Genomic DNA, 27,023 nt, shown 5'->3' with positions numbered 1-27,023 from the left:
CATCTTCCTGGTGTAAAAACCTTGTTCAAATCTTTGCTGTACAAACATACAGAACAGGAGAGAACAAAAATAGTCAAATCATCTTTTCAAATTTTATCCTGATAACGACAACCAATATAAAGCATCAACAATATCTAACATGCTTAGGGGCAGATTTTAAAAGCCCTATGCATGTAAATCCACTGGATTTACGAGCGGGGGGAGGGTGGGTGTTGTTACGCGCGTTGGGTCTATTTTGAAAAGGCCGGGCAGTGTGCGTAAAGCCCGGGACGTGTGTAAGTCCCGGGGCTTTTCTGAATGGGCAGGCAGGGGGTGGGACAGGGCGGACAGTCCGGGGGTGGGGTGGAAGGCGTAGCCGAGGACTCCTGTACTGAGGGATCGCGTGCCGGCAATTGGCATAACTTGTGTGATAAAGGTAAGGGGGTTTTTAATTTTTGGGCTGGGGGCGGGACAAGGAGGGGAAGGTGGGAGGGGAAGGTGGGAGGGAACGGGGAAAGCCAGCCGGTCTCCCCGAGGGCTCAGCACGCACAAGGTGCAATAGTGTGACCCCCTTGCGCGTGCTGACCCCGGATTTTATAACATGCTCGCGGCTGCGTGCGCATGTTATAAAATCGGGTGTACATTTGTGCGTGCTGGGTAGCATGCACAAATGTACCCCGCGCGCATAAGTTTTAAAATCTGTCCCTTAAGGTGCAATCCAAGCAAATAATATGAACAATATTTTCAACCATGGGCTCATACGTAACACTGCAAAGTACAAAATCACAAGCAATGCTCATTGAAAACTCAAAACTGCATCTTTGGATAAGATATCACAGCCTATTAATTTTAGCAAACAGCCAAATACTTCTACAATCAAAGCAAATTCAAATTTTTAGTGGCTATGATGAGACTGCTTTTTTCTAGTACCTTAAAACATTATTGGCTAGTTTTCTGAATTCTGTAATTCATCATGAAGAAAAATGTGGCTGGAGAAAGAAACCAGGCTTAGAGGATCTACTGCCCTTCAGTTCCATACTTATTTGTGCAGGTAAGATGGTTTAGGCACAGGCTTACTAAGACAGAGATTATTTTACTATTTCCTAGTAAGGGTCTCCTGCCAGCTCTTCTCTAACCACGAGACACAATTTATTTTCATGAAATAACTTAACAAAGCACTCTGCACTGGCTCCAGGAACCCTCTCCAGTAGATCACTGCTCTTTATGTAAAGGACTCTTCCTATAAAAGAAACTGAGCCCAAAATGGGAGCAACTTTTCAAGTCTCCACCTGAAAGTCAGGGTTGAAATGCTGTAATACAGGTTGCTTGACTCAGGCAGTCATGCTCCCGCTCATGGGTTCAAAATTATAGCATCTGCTTACTTGGGAAATAGCAAATGTTGCTTACCTGTAACAGGTGTTCTCACAGGACAGCAGGATGTTAGTCCTCACATATGGGTGACATCACAGATGGAGCCCAATCACGGAACACTTTTGTCAAAGTTTCCAGAACCTTGACTGGCCCCTACTGGGCATGCCCAGCATGGCACCAACCCTGCAGCCAGCAGGGGTCCCCCTTCAGTCTTGTTTAAAAGCTACAGGTAGTGCCGAAAAATAAAATAAGAAAACGTTATGAACCCAACATCGCAGGGCGGTGGGTGGGTTTTGTAAGGACTAACATCCTGCTGTCCTGTGAGAACACCTGTTACAGGTAAGCAACATTTGCTTTCTCACAGGACAAGTAGGATGGTAGTCCTCACATATGGGTGAGTACCGAGCTGAGGATGTCCGAGAATGCACCAAATGTACCCAGGTGTGCAAGGCACTAGGACTGGGATAAAAATTTGGCCAAGGGCATCCTGAAACCTAACGGGCAGGCGGAAGGGTGTTGGTACGTCACGTGGAAATAGGTTACGAAGGACAGACTGGCCGAAGATGGAATCTTATCTTCCGGCCTTGTCCAAGCAATAGTGGGCTGCAAAGGTGTGGAGAGAACTCCAGGTGGCAGCCCTGCAAATGTCAAGAAGCGGCACCGATCATAGGTGTGCTACTGAAGTCGCCATGGCCCTCACAGAGTGTGCTTTAACACGGTCTTGAAATGGAATGCCTGCTTGCTGATAGCAAAAGGATATGCAGTCCGCCAACCAGGAGGAGAGAGTCTGCTTACCCACAGGCAGCCCTAACTTGTTAGGATGGAAAGAGACAAACAATTGAGTGCTTTCCCTGTGAGCAGCTGTACGGTCTAGGTAGAATGCTAGAGCCCGTTTACAGTCAAGGGTATGCAGAGCCTGCTCTCCTGGATTGGAATGGGGCCTGGGAAAAAAGGTAGGTAGTATAATGGATTGATTGAGATGAAAGTCCGAAACTACTTTAGGCAAGAAGTTAGGGTGAGTGCAGAGTACTGCCCGGTCCCGCAGAAATTTAGTGTAAGGCAGATAGGTAACTAGATCCTGTAATTCACTAACTCTGCGAGCCGAAGTGATTGCCAGAAGGAAAATCACTTTCCATATGAGATAGCGAAGATCACAGGATTGAAGAAGCTCGAATGGTGGTTTCATGAGCCGACTCAAAACCAGATTGAGGTCCCAAGAAGGGGCCGGAGGACGCAGTGGAGGCTTGAGGTGAAGCAAGCCCTTCAGAAAATGTGTTACAAGGGGTTGTACTGATATGGGAACATCCCCGACACCTTTATGGAAGGCAGCTACCGCACTGACATGCATTCTGATGGAAGAAGTTTTTAGACCTGATTCTGAGAAGTGCCAGAGATAGTCCATGATTGGACAGGTAACGGGGTCAAGGGATTGAGAAGAGCACCATGACGTAAACCTGTTCCATTTGTAAGAGTAAGTTTTTCTTGTGGAAGGCTTCCGTGAAGCAATCAAGACACGGGAAACTGGTTCAGAAAGGTTAAGTAGCTGAAGGATTAACCGTTCAACATCCATGCCGTCAGGGACAAGGCATGAAGGTTGGGGTGATGGAGGCACCCGTCGTTTTGAGTGATCAGAAGCGGGTCCTTTCCCAAGGGAATGTGCCTGCGAATGGAGAGATCCTGAAGTATTGAAAACCATACTTGGCGTGGCCAGTGAGGTGCTATCAGGATCATGGTTCCCTTGTCCTGACGTAACTTCACGAGAGTCTTCGAGAGAAGAGGAAGTGGAGGGAATGCATAAAGTAGACCGGTTGCCCACGAGAGGGAGAATGCGTCTCTGGGCTGAGAGTGTTTACTGCGAATGAGAGAGCAGAAGTTCTCTACTTTGCGGTTTTGAGGAGACGCAAAGAGGTCTATCTGAGGATACCCCCATTGATGGAAGATGGAGTTTGCTATTGAGGAGTTGAGAGACCACTCATGCGGTTGAAAGATGCGACTCAGCTTGTCTGCCAACACATTGCCCACTCCCGGCAAGTAGGTGGCCCTGAGGTACATCGAATGGGAGAGAGCTTCCGTCCATATCTGTGCAGCTTCCTGACACAGAAGGAAAGAGCCCATGCCTCCCTGTTTGTTGATGTACCACATAGCCACCTGGTTGTCCGTCTGGATCAGGATAACTTGATTTGAGAGGCAATCCTGAAATGCCCTGAGAGCATATCTGATTGCTCGAAGTTCCAGGAAATTTATTTGGTGTTTGGCTTCCTCTGGAGACCAAGATCCTTGTGTCTGCAGATTGGCTACATGGGCTTCCCAGCCGAGGTTGGAAGCATCAGTGGTGAGAGTTAATTGAGGGTCTGGAGCCTGAAAGGGCAAGCCTTGGAGGAGATTGATCTGATTTTTCCACCAGGCAAGAGACTGATGGAGTGAGTCGGTTACGTGGACAATGGTCAACAGGGGCTGAATGCTTTGAGTCCATTGTGACTGTAGAGTCCACTGCATGACTCGCATGGCCAAACGGGCCATTGGTGTGACCTGAACTGAGGACGCCATGTGTCCCAGAAGGATGAGAAAGTGGTGTGCAGTCGCGGAGTGCTGAGACTGCAGCTGGTGTGCAAGAGACACGCGAGTGAGAGCTCGCTGTTGAGGCAGAAAAGCCTTTGCCTGCAAGGTGTCCAAATCTGCCCCAATGAATGACAAGGTTTGAGATGGGACTAAGTAGGATTTGCCGTAGTTTACGAGAAATCCTAATGAAATTAGAGTGTGTAAGGTTAGACTGAGGGACAACAGAGCAGCTTGCTGAGTGGGAGCCCTGATTAACCAATCGTCTAGATAGGGGTAGACGTGAACACCTTGAGTCCTGAGGAAGGCAGCAACTACTACAAGGCATTTTGTGAAGACTCGTGGTGCAGACGCTAGGCCGAATGGAAGCACTCGGTACTGATATTGCTTGGGGCCTACTAGAAACCTCAGGTATTTGTGATGAGATGGAGTTATCGCAATATGAGTCTATGCGTCCTGGAGGTCCAGAGGGCAGAGCCAGTCTCCTCTTTATAGAAAAGGACGAAGCGAGCCTAAGGTTACCATCTTGAACTTCTCTCGCTGGAGGAACTTGTTGAGTGCCCGTAGGTCCAGAATAGGACGAATGCCTCCCGATTTTTTGAGGATTAGAAAGTACCGGGAATATAATCCTAGGCCGTGCTGAGAGTAGGGTACGGGTTCTATTGCCTTGGACTGGAAAAGGAGGGAGACCTCCTGATCCAGAAGAATGGAGTGATCAGATGTTCTCCACTTCGGTAGAGGTGGGGAGTCCGGTGGCATGGAGAGAAAGTTCACATGGTAACCCTGAGCAATTATTGCCAGTACCCACTGGTCTGAGGTGATTGAGTGCCAAATGTTGTTGAAGTGGCACAATCGACCTCCCACTGGTATGTGAGGCAATGGAAGCTGGCTGCTGCTCTCTAGGTAGAATTCAAAAACCTGAAGCAGGACCTGGTTGAGGAGTTGCTTGTGGTTTTTGTTTCCGTGTCTGACGAGACTGGGCTTTTTGAAAAGGTCTTGTGGCACGGGATCTGGTTGGTGGCGGGTAGGACTTCTTCGGGCAGAAGAATGACTTCTTAGAGTCCTTTCGGAAGGGCTGTTTTGAAGAGTAGTCAGAAGGCATCAGAGACAGCTGTCTTAGGGTCTCATGATGGTCCTTGAGTTCTGCCACTGTCCGTTGAATCTGTTTGCCAAACAGATTATCTCCTACACAGGGTAGGTCGGATAACCTGTCTTGTACCTCAGGGCGAAGATTGGAAGACTTGAGCCAGGCCCATCTCCTTGCCGAAATAGCGGCTGCAGATACCCTAGTAGCAGTGTCAAATATATCGTAAGATGATCTGATCTCATGCTTGCCTGCCTCAAAACCCTTGTTTACTAGGGTTTGGAGCTGATCTTGAAATTGCTGAGGTAGGGAGTCTGTGAAATCTTATATCTGCTTAAAAATGACCCTATTATATTGGGTCATATAGAGCTGATAAGCGGCAATTCGGGAGATGAGCATTGATCCTTGGAAGACACGGCGACCAATGACATCTAGAAACTTCTGTTCCTTGCTAGGGGGAAAAGAAGTGTGAGGCTTTGATCTCTTTGCTCTTTTCTGTGCAGATTCTTCCATTACAGATTGGTGATCCAATTGAGGTTTCTGAAAACCCAGAGCTGACTGCACCAAATAGGTAGTGTCAGCTTTTCTGTGGACTGGAGCAATGGAGCCAGGATGTTCCCAGCTCTTCTTGAGGAGATCCAGAAGAACCTGGTGGATAGGGATGGAGGTTATTTCCTTGGGAGCATCCAGGAATTGGAGCAACTCCATCATCTGATGTCTATCATCCTGTTCAGTCTGTAATTGGAAGGGAACCAATTCAGACATTTCCTTCACAAAATGTATAAAGGAAAGGTCCTCTGGAGGAGAATGCTTTCTACTTTCAGTGGGTGAAGGTGGTGAAGGCAAATCATCGGTGTCTGGGGAGGAATCATCAGTCCAGGTATCATAGGGATCAGCACCTGCCCCTCTAGGAACTAGAGGGGGATAGGGTGGTGGGATACCCGAGGGTCCTGGTCTAGGCTCTGAAGGAATCAAAGGAATAATTGGAGGCACCGATGAAGGCATCGAAGGTACCGGCACAGGCATCGAGGGCATCGATGGATGGCTTGGTGGCGCCGATGGGCGTATTGGCACCGATGGTTGGACCGGTGGCAATAGACGTATCAGCACTGATGGCTGAGGCAGAACTCCCGATGGAGGGATGCAGAACGGTGTTTCTCCTCCCGATGACAGAGAAAGCGGGGAGGGCACCAGAGCCATCGATGACCCAGGGTCCATCGGTGGAAAAGCGGCAATGAGCGCTTCCATCAATGGTGCCAACGCTGCCAGAATTGGGTTGGTGGTCGATTCCACAATCGGTACCAGTGTCGGTGCCGGAGGAACCTGGAGTCGTTGCATTGCCTTGTCGATGGCCTCCTGAACCATCCGGTCCAGTTCTTCTCGGAGACCTGGAGCAAGCCTCCTTCTTCCGGAACAGAAGAAGGAGGCCTTGTCGATGGCCTCCTGAACCATCCGGTCCAGTTCTTCTCGGAGACCTGGAGCAAGCCTCCTTCTTCCGGAACAGAAGAAGGAGGCAGAGGCATAGCTGGAGGGACCACCGTTAAAGGTGGAGTCGTGGTTCCCAATACCCTGTTGGGTGAGGGTTGCCTCGGTGACCCGGTCGCTGAAAAGGTCGGTGCCTTTTACGGGGTTTCTTTGACGGCGGCTCGGACGATGGCGAGGTCGATGATTTTGATTCCTCGATGGTCCGAGACTTTCGATGTCGATGGCAATGTTTGTCTCTGAAATCCCCCGGTCCTGAGGGGGAGTAGAGGGTGTCGAAGGCCGAGATGTCGTTGATGCCGGACGGTCACCAGCCGGTGGTCGATGCTGGCGCATAGTTGACGGAGCCGGTTCTGACGACATCGATGCAATGGACAGATTCGGGGTTTGAGCACGGAAGAGAAGTTCCATCTTCTCCATTCTGGCCTTGCGACCTTTTGGTGTCATTAGGGCACATTTGGTGAAGGTCACGACATCATACTCTCGTCCAAGACACATTACACAGACTTTATAGGGGTCTGTGATGGACATGGTGCGATTACAGTCCGGGCACAGACAGAACCCCGACGCCATGGAAAAAATTGAGCTGCGGTACGGTCGACGGCCAGTAGGCCGCGAGGGCCAAACTCGACTGTAATCGACGAAGAACGGGTAAAAACTTACCGGCGTACCGCGGCTTGGAAAAGTTAAAGGAGGGACCCCTGTGGGGAAAATTAACTTTTAGTAATTCTTTGAGGAAAATTCCTGTTAGGAATCTCTGCAGAGCTCCTTAACCGCGAGGCTACTGCTGCGCGGAAAAAAGAAGACTGAAGGGGGACCCCTGCTGGCTGCAGGGTTGGTGCTATGCTGGGCATGCCCAGTGGGGGCCAGTCAAGGTTCTGGAAACTTTGACAAAAGTGTTCCGTGATTGGGCTCCATCCTGTGCTGTCACCCATATGTGAGGACTACCATTCTGCTTGTCCTGTGAGAAAAATGTTTTCAAAACATCAGGGCTGTATGGTGTTTATTAGTATTATTGAACGATTCAGTAGGTAAAACATACTTGTTGCTTGTTTTCTTTAGAGTATGGTAACATGGTAGAAACATGAAACATAATCTCGTGGCCCTGGTATACTGTATATACAGAATGTATTCCTGTTGTGTCATCTGTAAGGAAAAAAGAATAAGAATAGATATATTCCATCAGGTGCACAGAACAGAGAAATATGTATTTGCATAACTGGCTTCCTTTGGCTCTAGATGTCTTTGGAGCCATAGGTATAATTCCTAAAACTGAAATACTAATGTGATAGAAAAATGAAGAGACAGATATTGAAAACTATGCTCTTCACTTCATAAATGTCATGATACGTCTTTCTTCCCTACTAGGCTTTACCACTATGTTTTTTCTTAATAATTCTTGTTTCTGTCAAAATATTCTAACTATATGATGTGACCATTTTGGCACCTGGCATCTTTGCATCTGAATGTTTTGGGAGTCAGTTCATGCCTGAAAGATTAGGCAATATCATGCTATACTGGCTGCCAGCATCATTCTCCCATACTTGAAGATCATTGACCTGACAATATGACAGATATAACCTAAAAAAGGATTTGATGGATAGACAAAAACTGAGCAAACCAAAATGTGTCCCTCAAAAACTCTTTTTAGATGATGTAATTAAATTGTACTAAATAACCAAACTAATAAGATGCATGTCTGTAAATTAAGATTGCCTGTTAAGGATGTACATTCATTTTAAATAAACGGCATATCTGAACCGAAAAATGGCCTTGCATGAAAATACCCCCAAATGTTCAGGTACTTTTGTTTCATTTTTTAAAACAATGGCCCTCCCTAGCATCTGCCACTGATAATTAGGGCCTCCCTGAGGCCCTCCAGCCTTCCAGCTCTCCTCCTGCCCCTCAAGAAAGTTACTGGGACTGAATCTACCCAGTTTTGCTGAACCAAGTCCATCTGGAGCTTCCCTAGCACCATATGAGCCCCCTCCTGCTCTGCAAAGAAAACCATGGGATGAGCCCTTGGCCTATCTAGCTGGGCCTCCCCAAGCCCCTCCAACCCCTTACCCACCCCCAAAATATTTGCCTGGCTGGGAATTTTTCCAGCCCCCAATTATTCTTTCCTTGGGGGTCTCTGAAAAAGAAAGGGGCAGGAGCGATACTCACTCGCTCTTGCTCCGAAGGGGTCTTTTTAAAAATGCCACCAGCAACCCTTAGGCATGAGCCAGTTTCATCAGTTTGGTGCTAGTTTCAGGGCTGGCAGTTGCTATTATGTAGCATGGCCATACATTTTGTTTCTGTCCCAAAAGCTGACCTGTTTGGAATAGCAGGAGATTGCTGTTGAAAGTAACTGAAATTTTTTTTGTGTATGCACTTTTGTTTTTCTTGCCATTGGTATCAGGAAGAACTTTTTATTTTTGAACAAAAGTTTTGGTTTTTGAGAGTTTTTTTGTACTTGGATTGAGTTGATGAGCAGAAGAACCCCAGTCATGAAAAACGTACTGGCCTTGAAAGAGAGATTTATTTCCTCCTCTGTGTGGGAATCTTGGGAAATCATGGGGCCTGTTCTTGGCCATGAATATCCCAGTGAGCCACTGTGCCTGTGTCCCAATGAGGTAGGGGCTACATAACACAAAATAAAAAAGGACTGATAATATGACTAAAATTAAATAATATTTATAAATAATATTTATAAGAGATTTAGCAATGATGCATGTTTTAACAGATGCCAAGCATACTGATGGTTAAGGGAAGGTATCCCTCTCCACTTCCATTCCACTATGTCTACAAGGCCTTCAAGTCTGCCTTTTTATTATTTAAATGGATTATCCTTTCATAATAGAACAAGTGAAAGATGACTGTGTTCAAGATGAAAATTAATCCAAGTTGGTGACATAAAAAAGATACAGGTTCAACAAAGTCCCTTCTTATTATGAGAATCTTTGTTAGAAAACTGGATCTGGTGGGCAGATAAAGACACAAAACAGCATGGGAGATCATGATATTCCTCTGGCCTAATGCAGGAATTCCCAAACCTGTTCTAGGGGACCCTACAGCTAGTTGGGTTTTCAAGATATCCAAAATGAGTATGAGTGAGATAAATCTGCTAGGGTTGTACACAGAAAATATTTTCATTTTATTTGTGGGTATAACAGCCCACATTCGGCTAAAGTCTGCATGTAGAAAATGGTCTTATATGCATGAGTACCCTATGAAAATGAGCAGTTATACACAGAACCCTTTGCAGCTGTACATATATGCATACTCTGCCCCCAGACCAACTCTTTCTAGTGGGCATAAAATTACGGATTAATTACTTGGCTTTTCCAAATTTGAGCTCAAGGAGGAGAAGTCCATTAACGGCTATTAATCAAGTTTACTTAGGGGCGGATTTTAAAAGGCCTGCGTGCGCCGGCGCGCCTATTTTGCATAGGCCGCCGGCACGCATAAAGCCCCGGGACGCGCGTAAGTCCCGGGGCTTTCGAAAAGGGGAGGGAGGGGGCGTGACCAGGGGCGTTCCCAAAATGACGTGGCATTTCGGGGGCGGGCCGTGGCATTTCAGGGGCGGGCCCAGGGGGCGTGGCACCGGCCCATGGGCGTGGTCGAGGTCTCCGGACCAGCCCCCGGGACCGGAGGACGGAGCGGGGCTGCCCGCCGACGTGCGCAAAGTTAAGCCTGCTTTCAGGAGGCTTAACTTTGCCGACAAAGGTAGGGGGGGGGGTTAGGTAGGGGAAGGGAGGGGAAGGTGGGGGGAGGGCGAAGAAAAGTTCCCTCCCAGGCCGCTCCGAAATCGGAGCGGCCTGGGAGGGAACAGGCAGGCCGCGCTGGGCTCGGCGCGCGCAGGTTGCACAAATGTGCTCCCCCTTGCGCGCGCCGACCCCGGATTTAATAAGATACGCGTGGCTACGCACGTATCTTATAAAATCCAGCGTACTTTTGTTCGCGCCTGGTGCGCGAACAAAAGTACGTGATCGAGCAAGTATTTAAAATCTGCCCCTTAGGGAATAGCCACTGATGCAATTAATAGCCACTGCTATTAATTGCATCAGTAGCCTGGGATCTTCTTAGTGTTTGGGTAATTGCCAGGTTCTTGTGGCCTGGTTTGTCCTCTGTTGGAAACAGGATGCTGGACTTGATGGACCCATGGTCTGACCCAGCATGGCAATTTCTTATTTTCTTATGTTCTTATAATTCAGGTACTGGAGTTATTTCACTGTCCTCAAATGGCTTACAATCGAAGTTGTACCTAAGTACATGTGACATTGCTTTCGTACATGCTTTTACGCACACTCAATCTCCACCCCCTCTCCCTCCATGGGCAAGTTTCTAAAGTCCATTGTGCATGCATCCTTTTATAAATTCAGCCCTTAATGTTTATTTGGTTTGGTTTGGGTCAAATTCCGCTGCCACTCCTTGTGACACTGAGCAAGTCACTTCACCCTCCATTGTTTCAGGTACAACCTTAGACTGTACCTGAATATAATCCACTATGAATTGGCTGATCCATCAGGAAAGGTAGAATATAAATAAACATTTAATTGAAAACAAAAATCTCCAAAACAAAAAGAAACAACTTTTGACCTCCTCAGCCTCCCTGCAGCTCCCCCCACGATTGGTTCTTGCTTATCTTATGTAAGGGGTTCTCCTGGATAGAAAAGATCAGGACCAAGCTCCAGTTGTTTCTGCCTTCACTAGTCATAGAATAATGTGATCCAACTTCAAAAGGATATAAACTGGTTGGAGTCAGTCCAGAGGCTGGCAGCAAAAATGTTGTGCCCGGTCGCAGATGGCTGCGCACACTCTGTCTCACCTCTTTTCTTTCTCTTTCCTCTCCTCTGGGCAAGATGGCTGCCTCCGCCTCTCTCTGCCGACCTCTCCGGCGTCCCCGGACTGGCATGAGCGATTACGTTCGCCATTCTTATACTGAGCTCACTTAGGGTACGCATGTGCGCGCCGCTCTCTCTTTTGAATACATCATTTCCCTGTCCCCCAACGGGTTTATTATCTGGACTCTGAAACTTCTAGGTTAAACTTCCAGGTTAAAGCACCTTTTAAGCTTTAACCCGTACGCTCTTTGGTAATACGTTGTAATACGTTATATTTATTTCCTGCCTTATCTTCCTTCCAGCTTGTTGCAAGCTTCCAAGTTCTCTTCCCCTGTTGATTGTAACTTTGACTTATTCCTACCTATTGTTATCTTCGTTCACTTGAATTGTTACTCCAGTTATACCCCTTGTTAAATGTAAACCGATCCGGTATGGTTATTTACTATGAAGGTCGGTATATAAAACTGTTAAATAAATAAATAAATAAATAAATAAAGATCATGGCGGGAACCTCGGGGGCGTCTCCACCACATGACGTCACTACCTACGGGTACTTAGCCTCCGATCTCCAATCCAGTTATGAATTAGCAAGGATTCCGTTCTGAGTTCTTGCTCCTACTAACCCTCCGGGGTTACGCTAGCTACACTAGGGCATTCTAGGTACCTGCTCCTCAGGGACCTTATTCGCTCCTACCTACTCTCCAGGGTTATGCTATTCCAGCAAGGACGCTCAAGGCACCCGCTCCTCGGGGGTCTTGCTTTGCTCCTATCTACTCTCCAGGTTTCCCAGCTCATCAGGATCCTAGGTACCCACTCCCTGGGGCCTAACACTCGCCTGCCTTCCTTCTGGGTTAACCTGCATCTACAGAGGATATCTTGGCTCCAGTACTCCGGGCCTTGCATCATCTCTACCTCCGAGCTGCGGAGGCCACCTCTCCTACAGCTACCAGCCTTCGTGAGTACCTTCTCTCTTCAGTCTCTCTGCCTTGTCTCACCACAGAATAGATTCTTGGCGTACTCCGCTCCGCGGACCACTACTGGATCTACCATCGCTGACTACGTAATCTGTGACTGGGTTCTTGGTCTACCCCGCTCCGCGGACCACTACCGGACCCTTCACTTCCAGCTTCTGGTGAGACCTTCTCTGCACTTGATACAACTCAGTGCCTGGCTGAACTTAATCATCAGACACCTACTCCACTGGCTGCCAACTTCTGTATAATAAAGCTTCTATTCTCTCTGTGGTCACTACTGAAGAGTTAGCCTATTGCTGTATTTTCCCCATGGGGCCCCTTCCCATGCGAATAGTCATCAATACAGCAACCAAGAGTCCACAAACATGTCAAACTTACAACATAAAATAGTCAGTGGTTTTTGTTCTAAGGCATATGGGGACACACAAAATCTAAACATGTATACCCTAGAGGAAAGGCAAGATAGGGGAGTCATGATAGACATTTAAATACCTCCAAGGTTTCTCTATACAGGAGGTAAGCCTCTTTCAACTGAAAGGAGCCTCTAGAACTAGGGGGTCATGGGATGAGGATGAAAAGGGGTAGACTCAGGAGTAGTCTTAGGAAATATTGTTTTTACACAGCGGATAGTGGATGCATGGAACAGCCTTCCAGAGGAGGTGCTGGAGACAAAACAGTATATGAATTCAAGAAAGCATGAGATAAACACAGGATTTCTAAGGGAGTGATGGGAATTGTAAAGCTAAATTAGTTGGGCAGATGGGCAGACTAGATAGGCCATACTTTCTTTTCCTGCTGTTTCTATGTTCCTGCTGATATTCCTTGTGATCTTGGGCAAGTCATGCCACACTCTATTGCCTCATGTATGAACTTAGAGTGTTAGCCCATTAGGGATAATGTGCCGGTAAATAGTGCATGCTATTTGCTAGTGTGTACTATTTCTGAACAAAAAGAATGGATTAATCTGAATAATTTTTAGATTTTTTTGAATGAGTCCATTTTTGTTTAGTTTTTTGGTTCATTCAGAATTGAACAAACCAAAAATTTGCTCATTTATCGCATTTTTCCATTCAGGTAAAATGAATGTACATCTCTAAAATCTGCATACAATGGAGGCCCAGCATTTTCAAATTTATCTCAGGCATATTTATTGCAGATAACCTGAAAATCCGACTAGCGGTGGAGTTCCTTGGACAAGTTTGAAAAGCTTTTGCCTACAGAATTCAGTTAAATCAGAAAAAAGGTGAAAGGGACAAAGAAGAAGCATACAAAATAATCAAGAAAAGAAAATGACAATGCAGCCATCATCAAATATTTCAATGTGTGTCTTACTTTTGGTGTCAAGTCCTCCTCTATAGCCAATCCAGCCCTTCAATGTAATTGTATCACCCAGAAGATTTAATAATTTCTGAAAGCTTTCACTTCCAGTTTCTAAAACGAAAAGACAGAATACTAAGCAGTAAGATTCAAATAGCAAATCACAATGCAATACACAACTGGAAATGGAAGACTTCAGAATGTAGTTCCTTTCATTTCCATGTCCTTAATAAATTAATTCAGATTCTCCCCGAGGTTCTGTGAACACAAAATGAAGCAGAACTTCCCAAACTGTGGGTCGGGACCCTAAATGGGGTCACAAAACCTCCAGCCAGGGTCACAAATGCCTCAAAGGGCAGCCTTTCTAGACATCACCAGCAGCAGAAGTAGTGGAAATCAGCATGGGATCTTTGAGCTAGCCTGCTCTCTCAGGTCCTGCAATGTTCCCGCCCTCACTTGAGATTCCACGTTAACAGGAAGCCATGTGTGAGGAGGGACTGGGGCCACTGCAGGGCCTGTGGGTTTTACTGGCTCACAGATCCTGTGCTGACTTTCATTGCTAATGCTGCTGCCAGTTGCAGATCAACATCAGGCATTGGACCAGCCACTGGGGAAGAGTGGGCACAGGTCTGTGCAGGTTGTCACTTCTTCTCTATCCTCTCCCATCACTGAACTTACCTAAGAGAAAAATGTTGCCCCTGTCATCAGCCTGCCCTCTCTTCCCATTAGATGTCATCCACTTATCGCCTGAGGCCCTAAGGAAAATGCTGCTCCTGATCCTAGTCAAGGGGATGTTTGGATGGGGGCTGTTTGAAGGGAGGGATCAGATACAGGAAGGGTTTGAGGGTTGAATCACTAAGAGAGGGATTGGCTGTGGAAGGTGAGAGGGGGGGATGCAAGAAAGGAGCTAGGGGTGGGTGACTGTATTAACTGGGGGGGGGAGTATGTGAGAAAAGAGAGAGGAAGGGGATGACAGATGATCAGTTGGGGTTACAAAAATGGCTTGGAGGTGAGAGAGGTTCAGTGGGGAGGATGTAAAAAGCTGGAGTGGATGAGCGAGAGGCTAGGCTGGGAAGGGGAGAGGAACTAGGGGACGTCAGAGGGGATCAGCTGGAGGGGCAGAGGTTGAGAGGCCCTCTGGAGGGGGATGGAGGTTGAGAGAGGGGATCAGTTGGAGTGCAGGAATGGTGAGTGGAGGGATTGTTGAAGGCAAACTACACCCCTGCAAATTAGGTTTGGCTGTCCTCTGGGGTCGTGTGAATTTTCAACTGCTAAAATGGGGTCACACTGGCTAAACGTTTGGGAAGCCCTGATATAAAGTATGAAATAAACTGCATAATTAATTATATAAGGTGTTATTGTGTTTAGAATATTGAAATCAGCTATACTAAAAGTAAAATCTTTAAGCTAATGCAGGGGGAAAGCTTTCAAACAAACAATGTGGAGAAGCATAAAGCCTGCAGGTAGTTTTTACCCACAGACTTTTTCCAGTTCAATTTTCAAAGGGAAAAAGTCCCCTTTGAAAATTGAGCTGGAAAACTGTACCTGCTATTTGGAGAGGTACTTTTTCCCTTCAAAATTATACATTTATATGAATGCACATACTGTAAGTGTTGCAATCACCCAGTCTCCACCACCCAGAAACTCCTTTGCTTGGCATGGAAAAGTATGTGTGTACTGGCACCACACATTTATTTTTTCATGCAGATAGGATAGCAATTGTCAAAGACCCTGTTTCCACCCCTAAAATGCTATTTTAGGCATGGAAATGGCTTTGAAATGTAAACATCAGTGCTCAAATGCAAATCATTAGCAAATGCAGCCAGACTTTTTCTAGTAAATAGACCAAAAGGACAGAACACAAGAGATTTGCTGGGCAATATGAGAGAATGCATTATTTCACTATGCAGAATAGAAAGATGCTGAGCTTTGAGGTTTTCTACATGGAAGGATAACAATGGTAGCAGCATTTGATATATATTAGGGATGTACAGGGGAATGGGGTTTTTTTTCATTTTAAAGGTGTTTTTGAGGGGGGATACAGTTTGTTTAATGTTTTGTTTTGTTCTTTTTTTTTTTTTTGTTCAGTTCATTTGCTGAACCAAAATAAATATTAAATTAAAAATAAAAAAGAAATGCTACCTTGCAGCCCTCCAGTGATCCCTTGCTGCCCCCTTACCTTTCTGAGGCCTAAAGGGGCAGGAATGATCTCTATTTACTCCTGCCCCATGGGCTCCTACTACAAAATGGTGCTGACCTCAGTAATATGGCTTTAAAGGAAAAAGTATTTAAACAATCACCAATCGGAGAACTATATTGTTACAATGTACACTGGTGTCTGGAATCACTAATATAAGCAACAACCATACGCTGGTTATGACTCAGGATTCTGTGTATACCATTTTTGATTTAAGACATATAAATTGTGAGTGCTCCCAAATGAAATATTTTTAAATTTTTATAGTTTAATGATCTTAACCTTTCAGACAATGTATTAAAAAATAACTTGGATCATTTTTGTAAAGACAACTCCCTCCTTAACGGTCAACCCAATTTGCCTGCTTTTAGAGAAAATCTCTGCACTTATCTTGTTAAATTGCACGACAAAGCCATCACTAGTCTCATTTGATCTGTTTCTGTGAAAAATGGGGCCGTTTGTTTTCGCAGAAACAGATCAAATGAGACTAGTGATGGCTTTGTTCTGCAATTCAACAAGCTAATTTATTTATTTATTTAAACAATTTTTATATTCCGTTTTTTTACTGGGAGGTAGTCAAAACAGTTTACAAGGTGAACATACATATTAAAAACAAAATAGAATACTAAATATAGACAAAGGTATGTAATACAAGAAAATAAATTAAAAGGTTTGAGTTAAATTAAAATCATAAGGACAGGTAACATAATTAAAATCAAAGGAGAAAAGAGTTAGATTCTAATTGGATTGTCAAAAACAGACATGTAGTAAGGATATTGAAGGGGGTCTCCGGCCTAACGAGCTAGTCAGGAAAGGTGATGGGTAGTGAGTCATTATTTCTTACTGGGGAATGCTTTTTCAAAAAGATAAAAGTTGTCAAGTTCGTTTTGAATTCTTTCTTACTAGAGGAGTTTCTAAGATTGTCTGGGATCGAATTCCAGAGTAGGGGTCCAGCTACCGAAAAAGCTCTCTTTCTGGTTATGTCTAAACATGCAGTCTTGATGGTAGGTACTTCTAGAAGGTTTTTATTGCAGAGTGGAGGCTTCTAACCGGTTTATAAATATGTAGCTGTGAGCTAAACCATGAGGTGGTGTCATCATTCAATAGATTATAAATCAACGTAAGTATTTTGTATTTTATTCTAGCGTCTATTGGTAGCCAGTATAGGGAGTAGAGAATAGTGGAGATATGCTCTTTGTGAGAGGTTCCTGTGAGAACGTGCGCTGCAGCATTCTGGATCAGTTAAAGTGGGTGGAGGGCATTTTGTTGGAGACTAATAAGCAATGCATTGCAGTAATCCAGACTGCTGAAAATTAGAGATTGAAGAAGTGTTCTGAAATCATTGAAATCATTGTAAAATTGGTCAAAGTCTTTTCATCATGTGTAGTTTAAAGAAGGAACTTTTTACCAAAGTGGATATGTGATTGTTCACGGAGAAGCGGGAGTCGATAATTACTCCAAGGTTACACACTATTAATGATTGGAAGGGGAGAGCCGTTTAGATGAAGTGTGGGAGGAGGACCATTGTTAGAGTAAAGGATGGATGACAGGTAGATTATTTCAGTTTTGGAGGTGTTGAGTTTTAGGCAGTTATGTGAAAGCCAGACTTTTATTGTAGGTATGTACAGAAAGACGAGTGAAAGGGGATAAAACCATGAGGTTGAGTAAGGGATAAAGAACTGTATATCATCCGCGTATATTTTAAATTGGATGTTTAAGCTATCTAGTAAGTAGCATAACGGTAGAAGGTAGATGTTGAAGAGAATAGGGGAAAGTGACGAACCTTGAGGCACACCAGAGGGGATGGAATAGAGTGCAGATGAGAAGGCTCCTAAATAAATTTGGCACTGTCAGTTAGTGAGAAAGGAATTGAACCAATTGTAAACTATGTCTGAGATACCAATTGATTGTAGTCTGGATAGCAGTATATGTATTTATTTATTTATCTATCTATCTATCTATCTATCTATTTATTTATTTATTTATTTAGAGTTTTTCTTTACCGGCATTCATGATACAATCACATCATGCTGGTTTACAAATAACAGGGGGTGTAATAAATTTGAATCTAGAACAAGTGAAGAGAATCAATGCAGTTACAATAAAACAAGGCTGTTCAAATGGGGGAAGAAGAAACAAAGCCATAGTAACTTAACAGGCAGAGGTATAATTATTTACAGTATTCAGAAGTATCTTTCTATAGTTGATGCTGGGAATCAGTTAGGTTCTGGAAAGGCTTGTTTAAACAACCAAGTCTTAAGCCTTTTTCTAAATGTTAGAAGGCATGGTTCTTGTCTCAGATTGGGGGGGGGGGAGGGGGAATGGAGTTCCATATCGAAGGTCCTGCTGTAGAGAAAGCCCAGTCTCTAAATGCTCGATAATGTGTGGATTTGGTTTGTGGTACATGTAGTGATCCTCTGTAAGCTTCTCTAATGGGTCTGGAGGAGGTAAGTTGTCTGAGCAGGATTTGTAGGTTAAGAGGAGCATGATGATGAATGGCTTTATAGATAATGGTGATGGACTTATGAATAATTCTGAAATGTATTGGCAGCCAGTGTAAGTTTTTGAGAATGGGAGTGATGTGGTCTCTTCTACTGGTGTTGGTCAGTATTCTGGCTGCCGCATTTTGGAGCATCTGGAGGGATTTGGTGGAGGAGGCAGGGAGACCTAGTAAGATAGAATTACAATAGTCTATCTTTGAGAAGATTATTGCTTGAAGGACCATCCTGAAACCTTGAAAGTGAAGGAGAGGTTTGATTCTTTTCAATACCTGTAGTTTATAAAAGCAGTCCTTAGTAGTTTGGTTGATGAAAGATTTTAAATTCAGTCGATTATCTATGATTACTCCTAAGTCTCTTGCTTGGGTGATGAGTGAGTTGGTTGGTGGGTTTAAAGTGATATTACTGTTTTCCGTCGAGATGAGAAGGCGTTCAGTCTTAGAAGGATTTAGAATAAGGTTTAGGCTAGTGAGGAGGCAGTTGATTTCTTGAAGGCAATTTCCCCAATATTCAAATGTTTTAGTAATAGATTCTTTAATGGGAATCAAAATTTGGACATCATCGGCGTATAGGAAATGTGTTAGTTTCAGATTGGTTAACAAGTGGCATAGTGGAAGAAGGTATATGTTAAAGAGTGTGGGGGATAGAGAGGAACCCTGAGGAACTCCTAGGGAGGAGTTGTAGTGGGGGGATTCTTTATTGTGAATTCTGACCTTGTAGCCTCTGTTACTAAGGAATGATTTGAACCAAGCAAATGCAGTTCCTGTTATTCCGATGACCGACAACTGGTTGAGGAGGATGGAATGGTTAACGGTGTCAAATGCTGCTGAGAGGTCGAGGAGAATCAGTAAGAAGGATTGACCTTTATCAAGTCCCATGATAAGGTGGTCTGTCAGGGATATGAGTAGGATTTCGGTGCTTAAAGCTTTACGGAACCCGAATTGAGTGGGGAACAGAATTTTGTGATCTTCGATGTAGTCGGATAGCTGCGCATTGACTAATTTTTCCATGATCTTTGCTATAAACGGAAGGTTGGAGATCGGGCAGAAGTTGTTGGGATCTTTAGGATCCAAATTTGGTGTTTTAAGGAGGGGTTTGAGAAAGGCCAGTTTAAGGTCATCCGGAAAAATTCCCTGAGATAGTGAACAGTTTATGATGTCAGCCAATGTTTTGGAGATGGTGTCAGGAATTAGCAGGAGAAGTTTAGTTGGGATTTGGTTGAATGGATGGGTGGAAGGTTTCATTTTCTTTAGTACCGATTGGATCTCTGAAGCGGTGATGGGATCAAATGATTCGAGAGAGATGCCTTTGTTTAGGAGATGATAGGTACTAGTGGGAGAGGAAGTGCTAGTAGGCAGTTGTGTTAGGAGGTTGGAGATTTTGCTTTGGAAGAAAAGAGCCAATTCGTCAGCTTTGGGTTGTGCTTGGTTGCTGGGGATATCTGCTACGTTGGTTTGTGTTAGTTTGGATACGTAGGTGAATAGGGCTTTTGCACCAAAGATAAGGTCATGGATCTTATGAGCGTAGAAATCCCTTTTTGATTTTAAGGTGGAGTTCCTGTAGTGGTGGAGCGCTAGTTTATAGGCAGCGAGTGTGCTGGGGCAGGGGGTTTTGCGCTATTTACTCTCTTTCTGTCTTAAGCTCTGTTTGAGTATTCGAAGATCATTGTTGAACCAAGGTTGTTTTTTTGAAGAGTTGGGCTTGAGCTTTTTTGTTGATAGTAGACATAGTTTATTTGCTATAGCCTCTGTGATGTTGCTCCAGGAGAGGAGGGCTGAATTGGGATCAGAGAGGTTTATGAGTGGGAGTTCTAAAGCCAGCTGGTTGCTGAGGTTGATGGATGAGCAGGGCCTTCTGTAGATGAATGATGGTTGAGGGGGGTGTATGTTACTGGATTCTGTCAGAGTGAGGGTGGCGGAGATTAATGCATGGTCTGAACAAGGAACCTGCTTGCATACAGGGTGGGATGAATGATTGATACCAGAGTTTACGAAGATAAGGTCCAGAGTGTGGCCGGCTTTATGGGTAGGTTTATTGACGATCTGTTTGAAGCCCATGGCTGAAAGGGCGGTGAGAAAAGCCTCACAGTTGGTTGAGAGTGTGGGGTTGTCTATGTGCAAATTGAAATCTCTTAGTATTATAGCTGGGGAGTCCAGATTCATGTGTGTTGCAATTATTTCAATGATGGGGGAGGAATCTGATTCCAGTAGGCCCGGTGGGGCGTAAACAAGGAGGATTTGGAGTTGGGCTGTTTTAAAAAAGCCTATTTCTAGTTTGGAATCTGATTTTGCTGGGTGTTGTGAGAACCTCAGATCTTTTTTGGTTGCTAAAAGAATGCCCCACCCCTTTTTTTAAGTCGGGGAAGGGAAAAGAAGTCATAGAGCTGTGTTGGTAGTTGATTTATTAGTGCAATATCCTCAGGTTTAAGCCAGGTTTCTGTGATGGCGCAGATGTCTGGTTTGGCGTCTAGGAGATAGTCATTGAGGATCAGAGATTTCTTGGTGAGGGATTGTGCATTAAATAGTGTCAGGGAGAATAGAGTGAGGCCTAGAAGTTGGATAATGGGTGAGATCATGATAGGGATGAGGGTTTTGTAGTTGCGACGTCGAGGTTGGATAGTTGCATTTCCTATGGTGAATAGACTATGTTGCAGAATAGGAATTGGGAAACCCGGATGCATTGTGGATTTGTCTTGCAGAAGAGGAATGAGTTGAATGTTTGAGTGTTCTGGATGAGTGCTGTACACGGCTTATGCAAGTTGATATGGCTGAATGCTAGGACAAGCTGGGTGGGTGCTGGAATGGATGATTGCTGGTGCAGGCTTGGTTAATGCTGGAATGAATGCTAGGAAAAGCTGGAAGGATGTTGGACAAGCTGGATGGATGCTGGCACGGATGGCTGCTGGAACAGTATAGAGTGATCCAGAGTGTCAAAAACTGCTGAGATGTCCAGTAATACTAAGATGTAATCTTAGTTAAAGTCAAAACCTCTTAGGATGGTATCCAAGGAGGACAGAAGTAATGTCTCAGTCTATGGTTTTTTCTAAAGCCGTTTTGGTTGGGGTGTAGAATTTCATTGTCATAGAGGTATTCAATGAGTTGATACAGTATGGCGGACTCGGTGATTTTGGCCAGGGTCATGAGTAATGCAATTGGACGTAGGTTATTAAGATTTGAGAATTCTTCATTTTTCTTTTTCTGTATCGGTAAGACAGAGGTCAGTTTGAAGTGGTCTGGATAAATGCCTGAGCTCAGAGACTGATTGATTACATGAGTGAGGAATTCACATGTGGATGTAGTTAGTAATTTGAGTAGTTGTCTGTGGCAAGGATTGAAAGGGGAGAAGGAGATTTTTGTCTTATTGAGGACTCGATTGATGGTATCTATGTCCAGGGGGGTGAACGCAGACCAGGTACTGTCACTTTGTATTTGTATGGTATCCTTGGGGCAGGGTAGGTTTGCGAAATCTGTGGAGATAGATTATTTTTTGTTTGAAATGTCTTGCAATTTGGTTGCAGAGGTCATTATTAAGTGTATTTAGGTTGGGAGAGGACGAGCATGTTAATTTCTTTACGATGGCAAATAACACGGCACTATTGCCATCAGCTGTTTGGATTTTCGTGAAGTAAAAGGTTTTTTTTGCTAGAGGGACAGCTTTAGTATATTTTCTGAGACAACTGTGATAGTGGTTTTAAGACTAGGAGTTTTTTGTTTTCTCCACTTGCGTTTGGCTTGTCATAGTTTGGTTTTGTGGGCTTTTAACTCTGGTGTATACCAGGGAGCCATATGATTTGTTTTATGGTGAGATATGGGGGGGCAATTGCATCTAAAATTGTGGTTACGGTATTGTTCCAGGTTTCTACTGTTGTGTTAACATCTTCTGAGAGTGATTCAGGGAGACTGATAGCTAAGAGCAAAGTGACAGTGTGGAGATTTTCTCTAAAAGCAGGTGAATTGGGTTGACTGTTAAGGAGAGAGTTGGCTTTACAAAAATGATCCAAGTTACTTTTTTAATACATTGTCTAAAATGCTAAGATCATTAAAATATAAAAATTTAAAAATATTTCATTTGCGAGCACTCACACTTTTGTTTTGGATTCCACTTTTGTTTCAAATGAATGCACACATATATATATATATATGTATGTATGTTGTTAGGGAACTTATAAATTATACATTGTGGATATGGAATTTATATAGATTGTGATACTTTTATTAAAAGGTCAACAAAAATGTTGTAGTATGTGAACATCTGCAATCTCACAGGACTTTCTTTGTCTTTTTTTTGACTTGACAATTCCCTACTCTTTTCTACTTCCAGCTCACTTGGAACTGGAGCTGAGAGCTGGTGCCTTGAGCCTTCATTCCCAATTGCCTGGGAGTTTTCCACATGTTATCTCCCCATTATTATTATTATTATATTTTGATTGGACTTTATATACCACTGCAGCAATAGTCCTTGTCCATGGTCTATAGGCTACGGCTCCCTCTTGAACCTGGCTAATGTGGACCCTGACTGAGACTCTATAGCAACCTCAGCTCTGGCTAGCCTGGAGGTACTCAGGCATGGCAGTGCACAGCACTTGGCACTAAGCCACCAGGCGGCCCCTTCTTTAACTTCTGATTTAGATACAAGGGGTCAGATTTTAAATGTTATTCGTGCAGGGTACATTTGTGTGTGCTACCCAGCGCGCACAAATGTACATCCGATTTTATAATATGCACACGCTGCCGCGCACATGTTATAAAATCCAGGGTCGGCGCATGCAAGGGGAGCCCCGATGGCTTTCCCCATTCCCTCCAAGGCCGCTCCAAAATCGGAGCGGCCTTGGAGGGAACTTTTTTTTCCATCCCCCCACCTTTCCCCACCTTTCCCTTCCTTCCCCTATCTAACCCACCCCTCAGCCCTAACTAAATCCCCCCTACCTTTTTTTCAGGAGGCAGGTGTAACTTGTGCGCGCCGGCTGACTGCCGGCGCACTGTGCCGGAGCACACAGGACCACTCCCGGACCACCCATTTTGGAAAGCCCCGGGACATACGCGCGTCCCGGGGCTTGCGCGCACCACCGAGCCTATGCTCGGCACGCGCAGGGGTAGGTTTTTGGGGGTTACGCGCGTATCTTACACGCATTACCCTTTGAAAATCTACCCCAAGGGTTTTACTACAAAAAGTCTGGATTAGACAAGTTTTCTTGTCCAATGCTTTGAAATTTTGGAATATGAAAAAGACGTTTGCACAGGATGAAATTGAATATCTACAAAGCTAAAACAAATATCTGTTCTGCAGACTGAGAAAACATGCAATGGACCATGTGTCTCCAGTTGGGCTGCCATTTTGTAGTTCTCTGCAGTTTCTGATGATGAATGATAATAATGAGCTAATGATTTCAGTTGTTGGTAATGTATGGGACAAACAGGCCCCATTTTGAAGGGAAATTTTCTATTCTGTCCTAATGACAAAATGTTGCCAGGGAAGGGAAGTTACAGCAATGATATAAATGTAAGTAACCTTTGGCTGAGAGTCTGGTGGATATCCAGGTATGTATTCTTCAAAGAATAAATAGTGCTTTTTGGCTACTTTTGTCAATATTTAAATATTAATTTAGCTAAAAAAAAGAGCACTGGCAGAACAAAATTGAGTATGTGAACTCAAACTAGTGTTACTCTAAATTTTCTTGGAATTAGCTTGGAAAGAAAAAGTCTTTGTGAGGGGATATACTATCATTTAAAAAAGACAACATTTATTGTTTCATTTTGTGAAATTTCCTGTGCTAAAACAACAGAAATCAAACAAAAATGAAATGAAACAAAATACACAGAAAAGGAAATAAACAGTGAAATGAAACAAAAGTTTTTTTGTTTTTGTTTTATCATAAACGCTCCTTGATCTGTGCAGGTAAAACTAGGATCAGTAAATCTGATCATCTGATATAGATCACTCTTTAAACAAATGTCCCTATGGCTAAAAGATCAGTATCTGAATGGGTATTTCTGCAATATTCAAAGAAATGAACAGAAGATAAAAGAACTACAGATACTCACCATTACTGAACATTTCATCATCAGTAAGTTGGCCGTCTGTGGCATACAGTACTCCAAACTTAAAATTTACAGAACCCTTGGGATTAATTGACAGGAGTTAGGAAATATAGTTATTAAACTTCATCACCCTGTTAGAAGCAAGATATTGGAATCTCTTAGACTGTCCTTTGCAGTTCAGTAAGGTAACATTTCTAAAACAAAATCATATTTCTCAATTACCAATCTGGTGAGCTGCATAGATAGCAGTCAACCCTACAAGTTAATCAGTCAGTAGAGAGCCATATATCTTCAGAGCAGTGGGATAAGCTCAGTGTGTCAAGAGACCTTAATTCAGCTGTAAATTCCATATTATCTGTGATTTTTAGACATTTTAAAGATGTCTAATTTATTTTCAGCTTCTTATGATTGATTAGGTACTTTCATAACTAGGGCACATAGGAAAATCATTTTCGATGATACCTCTATTGTTGATTTTAATGCTAATATTATATTTATTCTTGCTTTTAACAATGGCTAAAGTCGGTTTATAAGGGATACTAATATCCTTTATAAACTGACTAGAAACAGTTGACCTTTTGGATGGGTAAGAATAACTATATGAGTGTTTGATTAAAATTGAGAATTCTGGAGTTATGTTATAGTATTACACAGACCTTTGTCATATTCTTTATTTTTTAATGTCATTTTCTCTTTAACCTATTCTATTTTACTGTTTTTCCCTGTCTCCCGTCTTTCAAGACATCACGTCTAATTCCTCCCCCAGATTTCATCAGAAGTATACTATTATTATTAATTATGATTTGCCTGCAATTGTTGAGTGCATTACATATTCAAAATGCCATTGATAATCTAATAAGATATGCATGTACTTGAGTAGGGCAGAGCATTTTTTAAAATGAGACTATAGAGCCTTTATTTAATCTCTATTGCGATTTAGGTGCTTCATAAGGACTAACTTGAAAAAAAAACCAAATGTAAAGCCCTGTGGCCTTACTGATAAAAAGTAAATATTATTATTTAATACAGAGAATGATGTCATCCCTTTAGGAAGTGTAATACTTGGTTTCTGCCAGTAGAAAGAGTGATGAGACCCCTGTAGAAAATTTCATTTCTCTTGGATAGAGAGAGGAAGAACAATTCTGAGTTTCTCCATAGAGCGAGACAGTGTTGGAGAGTTAGGATAAAACTTCAGCACTATGCCAGTGGAATCAGCAGGATGTTTGTGAAGGCCTAAATTTCTTCCCTCATGATCCAGAAGCAGGACTATCTAGTATGGCATCCCTACCATTTCCAGGAGGAATTCCTGGGAGCAGTAGCCATAGGGGCTATATGAATAGATAAATATTTATGTTTTGCCCTAAAGAAAGTATCAACATGGAGGTAAATAATAAAAGGTGTTTATTGAAATAAATGTTGAGTTATCCAGATAAATGCCAAGATTTGAATATCGCTGGAACTTATCCAGAAACATTTTATCTGGTTAAGCCATTATCTGGATTAAATTTACCAAAATAAGTGAGGTGTTTTGGGAGTGTTCTGGGCTGGAGTTGAGTTAGCTGAATAATTTATACAGCTAATTCTAATATTTGGCTAACTCAAGACATGGCCGAGAGCAGGATTAAAGTTGGTTGGGAATGTGTTCAAAGAATATAGCATGTTAAATGCTGAGCAAGAAAAAAAAACAACAACATAGTGGGCCTGGCAGCCCGATGCGCTGTCCACCACTCAAGTGAAATAAATGTTGGGTCTGTCGGCCTAATCCCACCTTCCTTCCCCAGGGTCCCCCCAAAGATTTAGAAATATTAGAAATTGAGTATAGCGATCATTGCCCTCCCCCATCCATTTTAACAAAGAACACTTACCTCTGGGCCACTCCTCTTCCCCCCAGCTGCCACCCCAACTCTAACCCATCCACTCCATTATGCACCCTCCAAAATCCTCTGTGATGCCAGGATCACAGTATACTTGTACCGAGATACTGGTGGCTTCTAGCATTAATACAATGCTGGAAGCTACCTGGATTGTAGTACGAGTGTATCGCACAACAGAGGGTTTTGGAGGGTGCCAGATGGGGTGGGAAGTTTACGGTTCATGGGAGGGGGAAGAGGAGTGGGTCAAAGTTAAGTGTTTTCCATTAAACTTTGGTAGGGTTGTCAATCCGTTGCATTCTGCATGGACTATTTCTAAATCTTTGGTGGGCCTTGCAGGGATCGAGTCAACAGGCCCAACATTTGGCTCACTCAGGTCGAGGTATGAGATCAAGATACCAAGCTCGCATGATCATAAATGCCAAGCTGTAAAAAAATATAACTGGCTATATTTTTTGAATATAACTGATTAAGGTTAAAGGTATCTGGGTACATGTGACCTGGATAACTTTGAAGCCTAACTGGTGATATTCAAACATAGGGGGTTATTTACTAAAGGTTTATCGCATGCGAAAAGGGCCTTTTCATGTGCGATAGGTTTTAAATTAGTTGGAGGGGAGGAGTCAGGGTGGGGAGGGGGAGGTGTCGCCATGGCACCACTGCCGGCAATAATGTGAGGAACATTATCACCGGCAGTAGCGCGGCGAATAGCTACACCTTTTACTGTGTCACTATTCACTGTGAAATCCCACTGCCGCGGTGCGAACAGCTGTGGCCTATCGCAGCCCTGCCCCCCTTCGCCCCGCCCCATTTTTCGTGGGATTCATCAT

The 27,023-nt window shown here is 43.8% G+C and overlaps 1 protein-coding gene across 3 annotated transcripts in view; it reads right to left on the bottom strand.

The window, feature by feature from the left end:
- GARNL3 (GTPase activating Rap/RanGAP domain like 3) overlaps positions 1–27,023 on the bottom strand; it is a 706,353-nt gene that overhangs the window by 168,138 nt on the left and 511,192 nt on the right. For all 3 annotated transcript variants that reach the window (XM_029613069.1, XM_029613070.1, XM_029613068.1), the window contains 3 exons: positions 24,326–24,401; positions 13,605–13,703; positions 7,515–7,618 (listed from right to left, as the gene is read on the bottom strand). In XM_029613069.1, coding sequence (XP_029468929.1) covers positions 7,515–7,618; positions 13,605–13,703; positions 24,326–24,401 — 279 coding nt within the window. The remainder of the gene's footprint in view (positions 1–7,514; positions 7,619–13,604; positions 13,704–24,325; positions 24,402–27,023) is intronic.

Source organism: Rhinatrema bivittatum, chromosome 8 (assembly GCF_901001135.1).
Source record: "Rhinatrema bivittatum chromosome 8, aRhiBiv1.1, whole genome shotgun sequence".
In the NCBI taxonomy this organism is placed as follows: Eukaryota; Metazoa; Chordata; class Amphibia; order Gymnophiona; family Rhinatrematidae; genus Rhinatrema; species Rhinatrema bivittatum.
The sequence above is the reverse complement of the archived record's forward strand: the minus strand, read 5'-3'. Positions and strand labels throughout refer to the sequence as shown.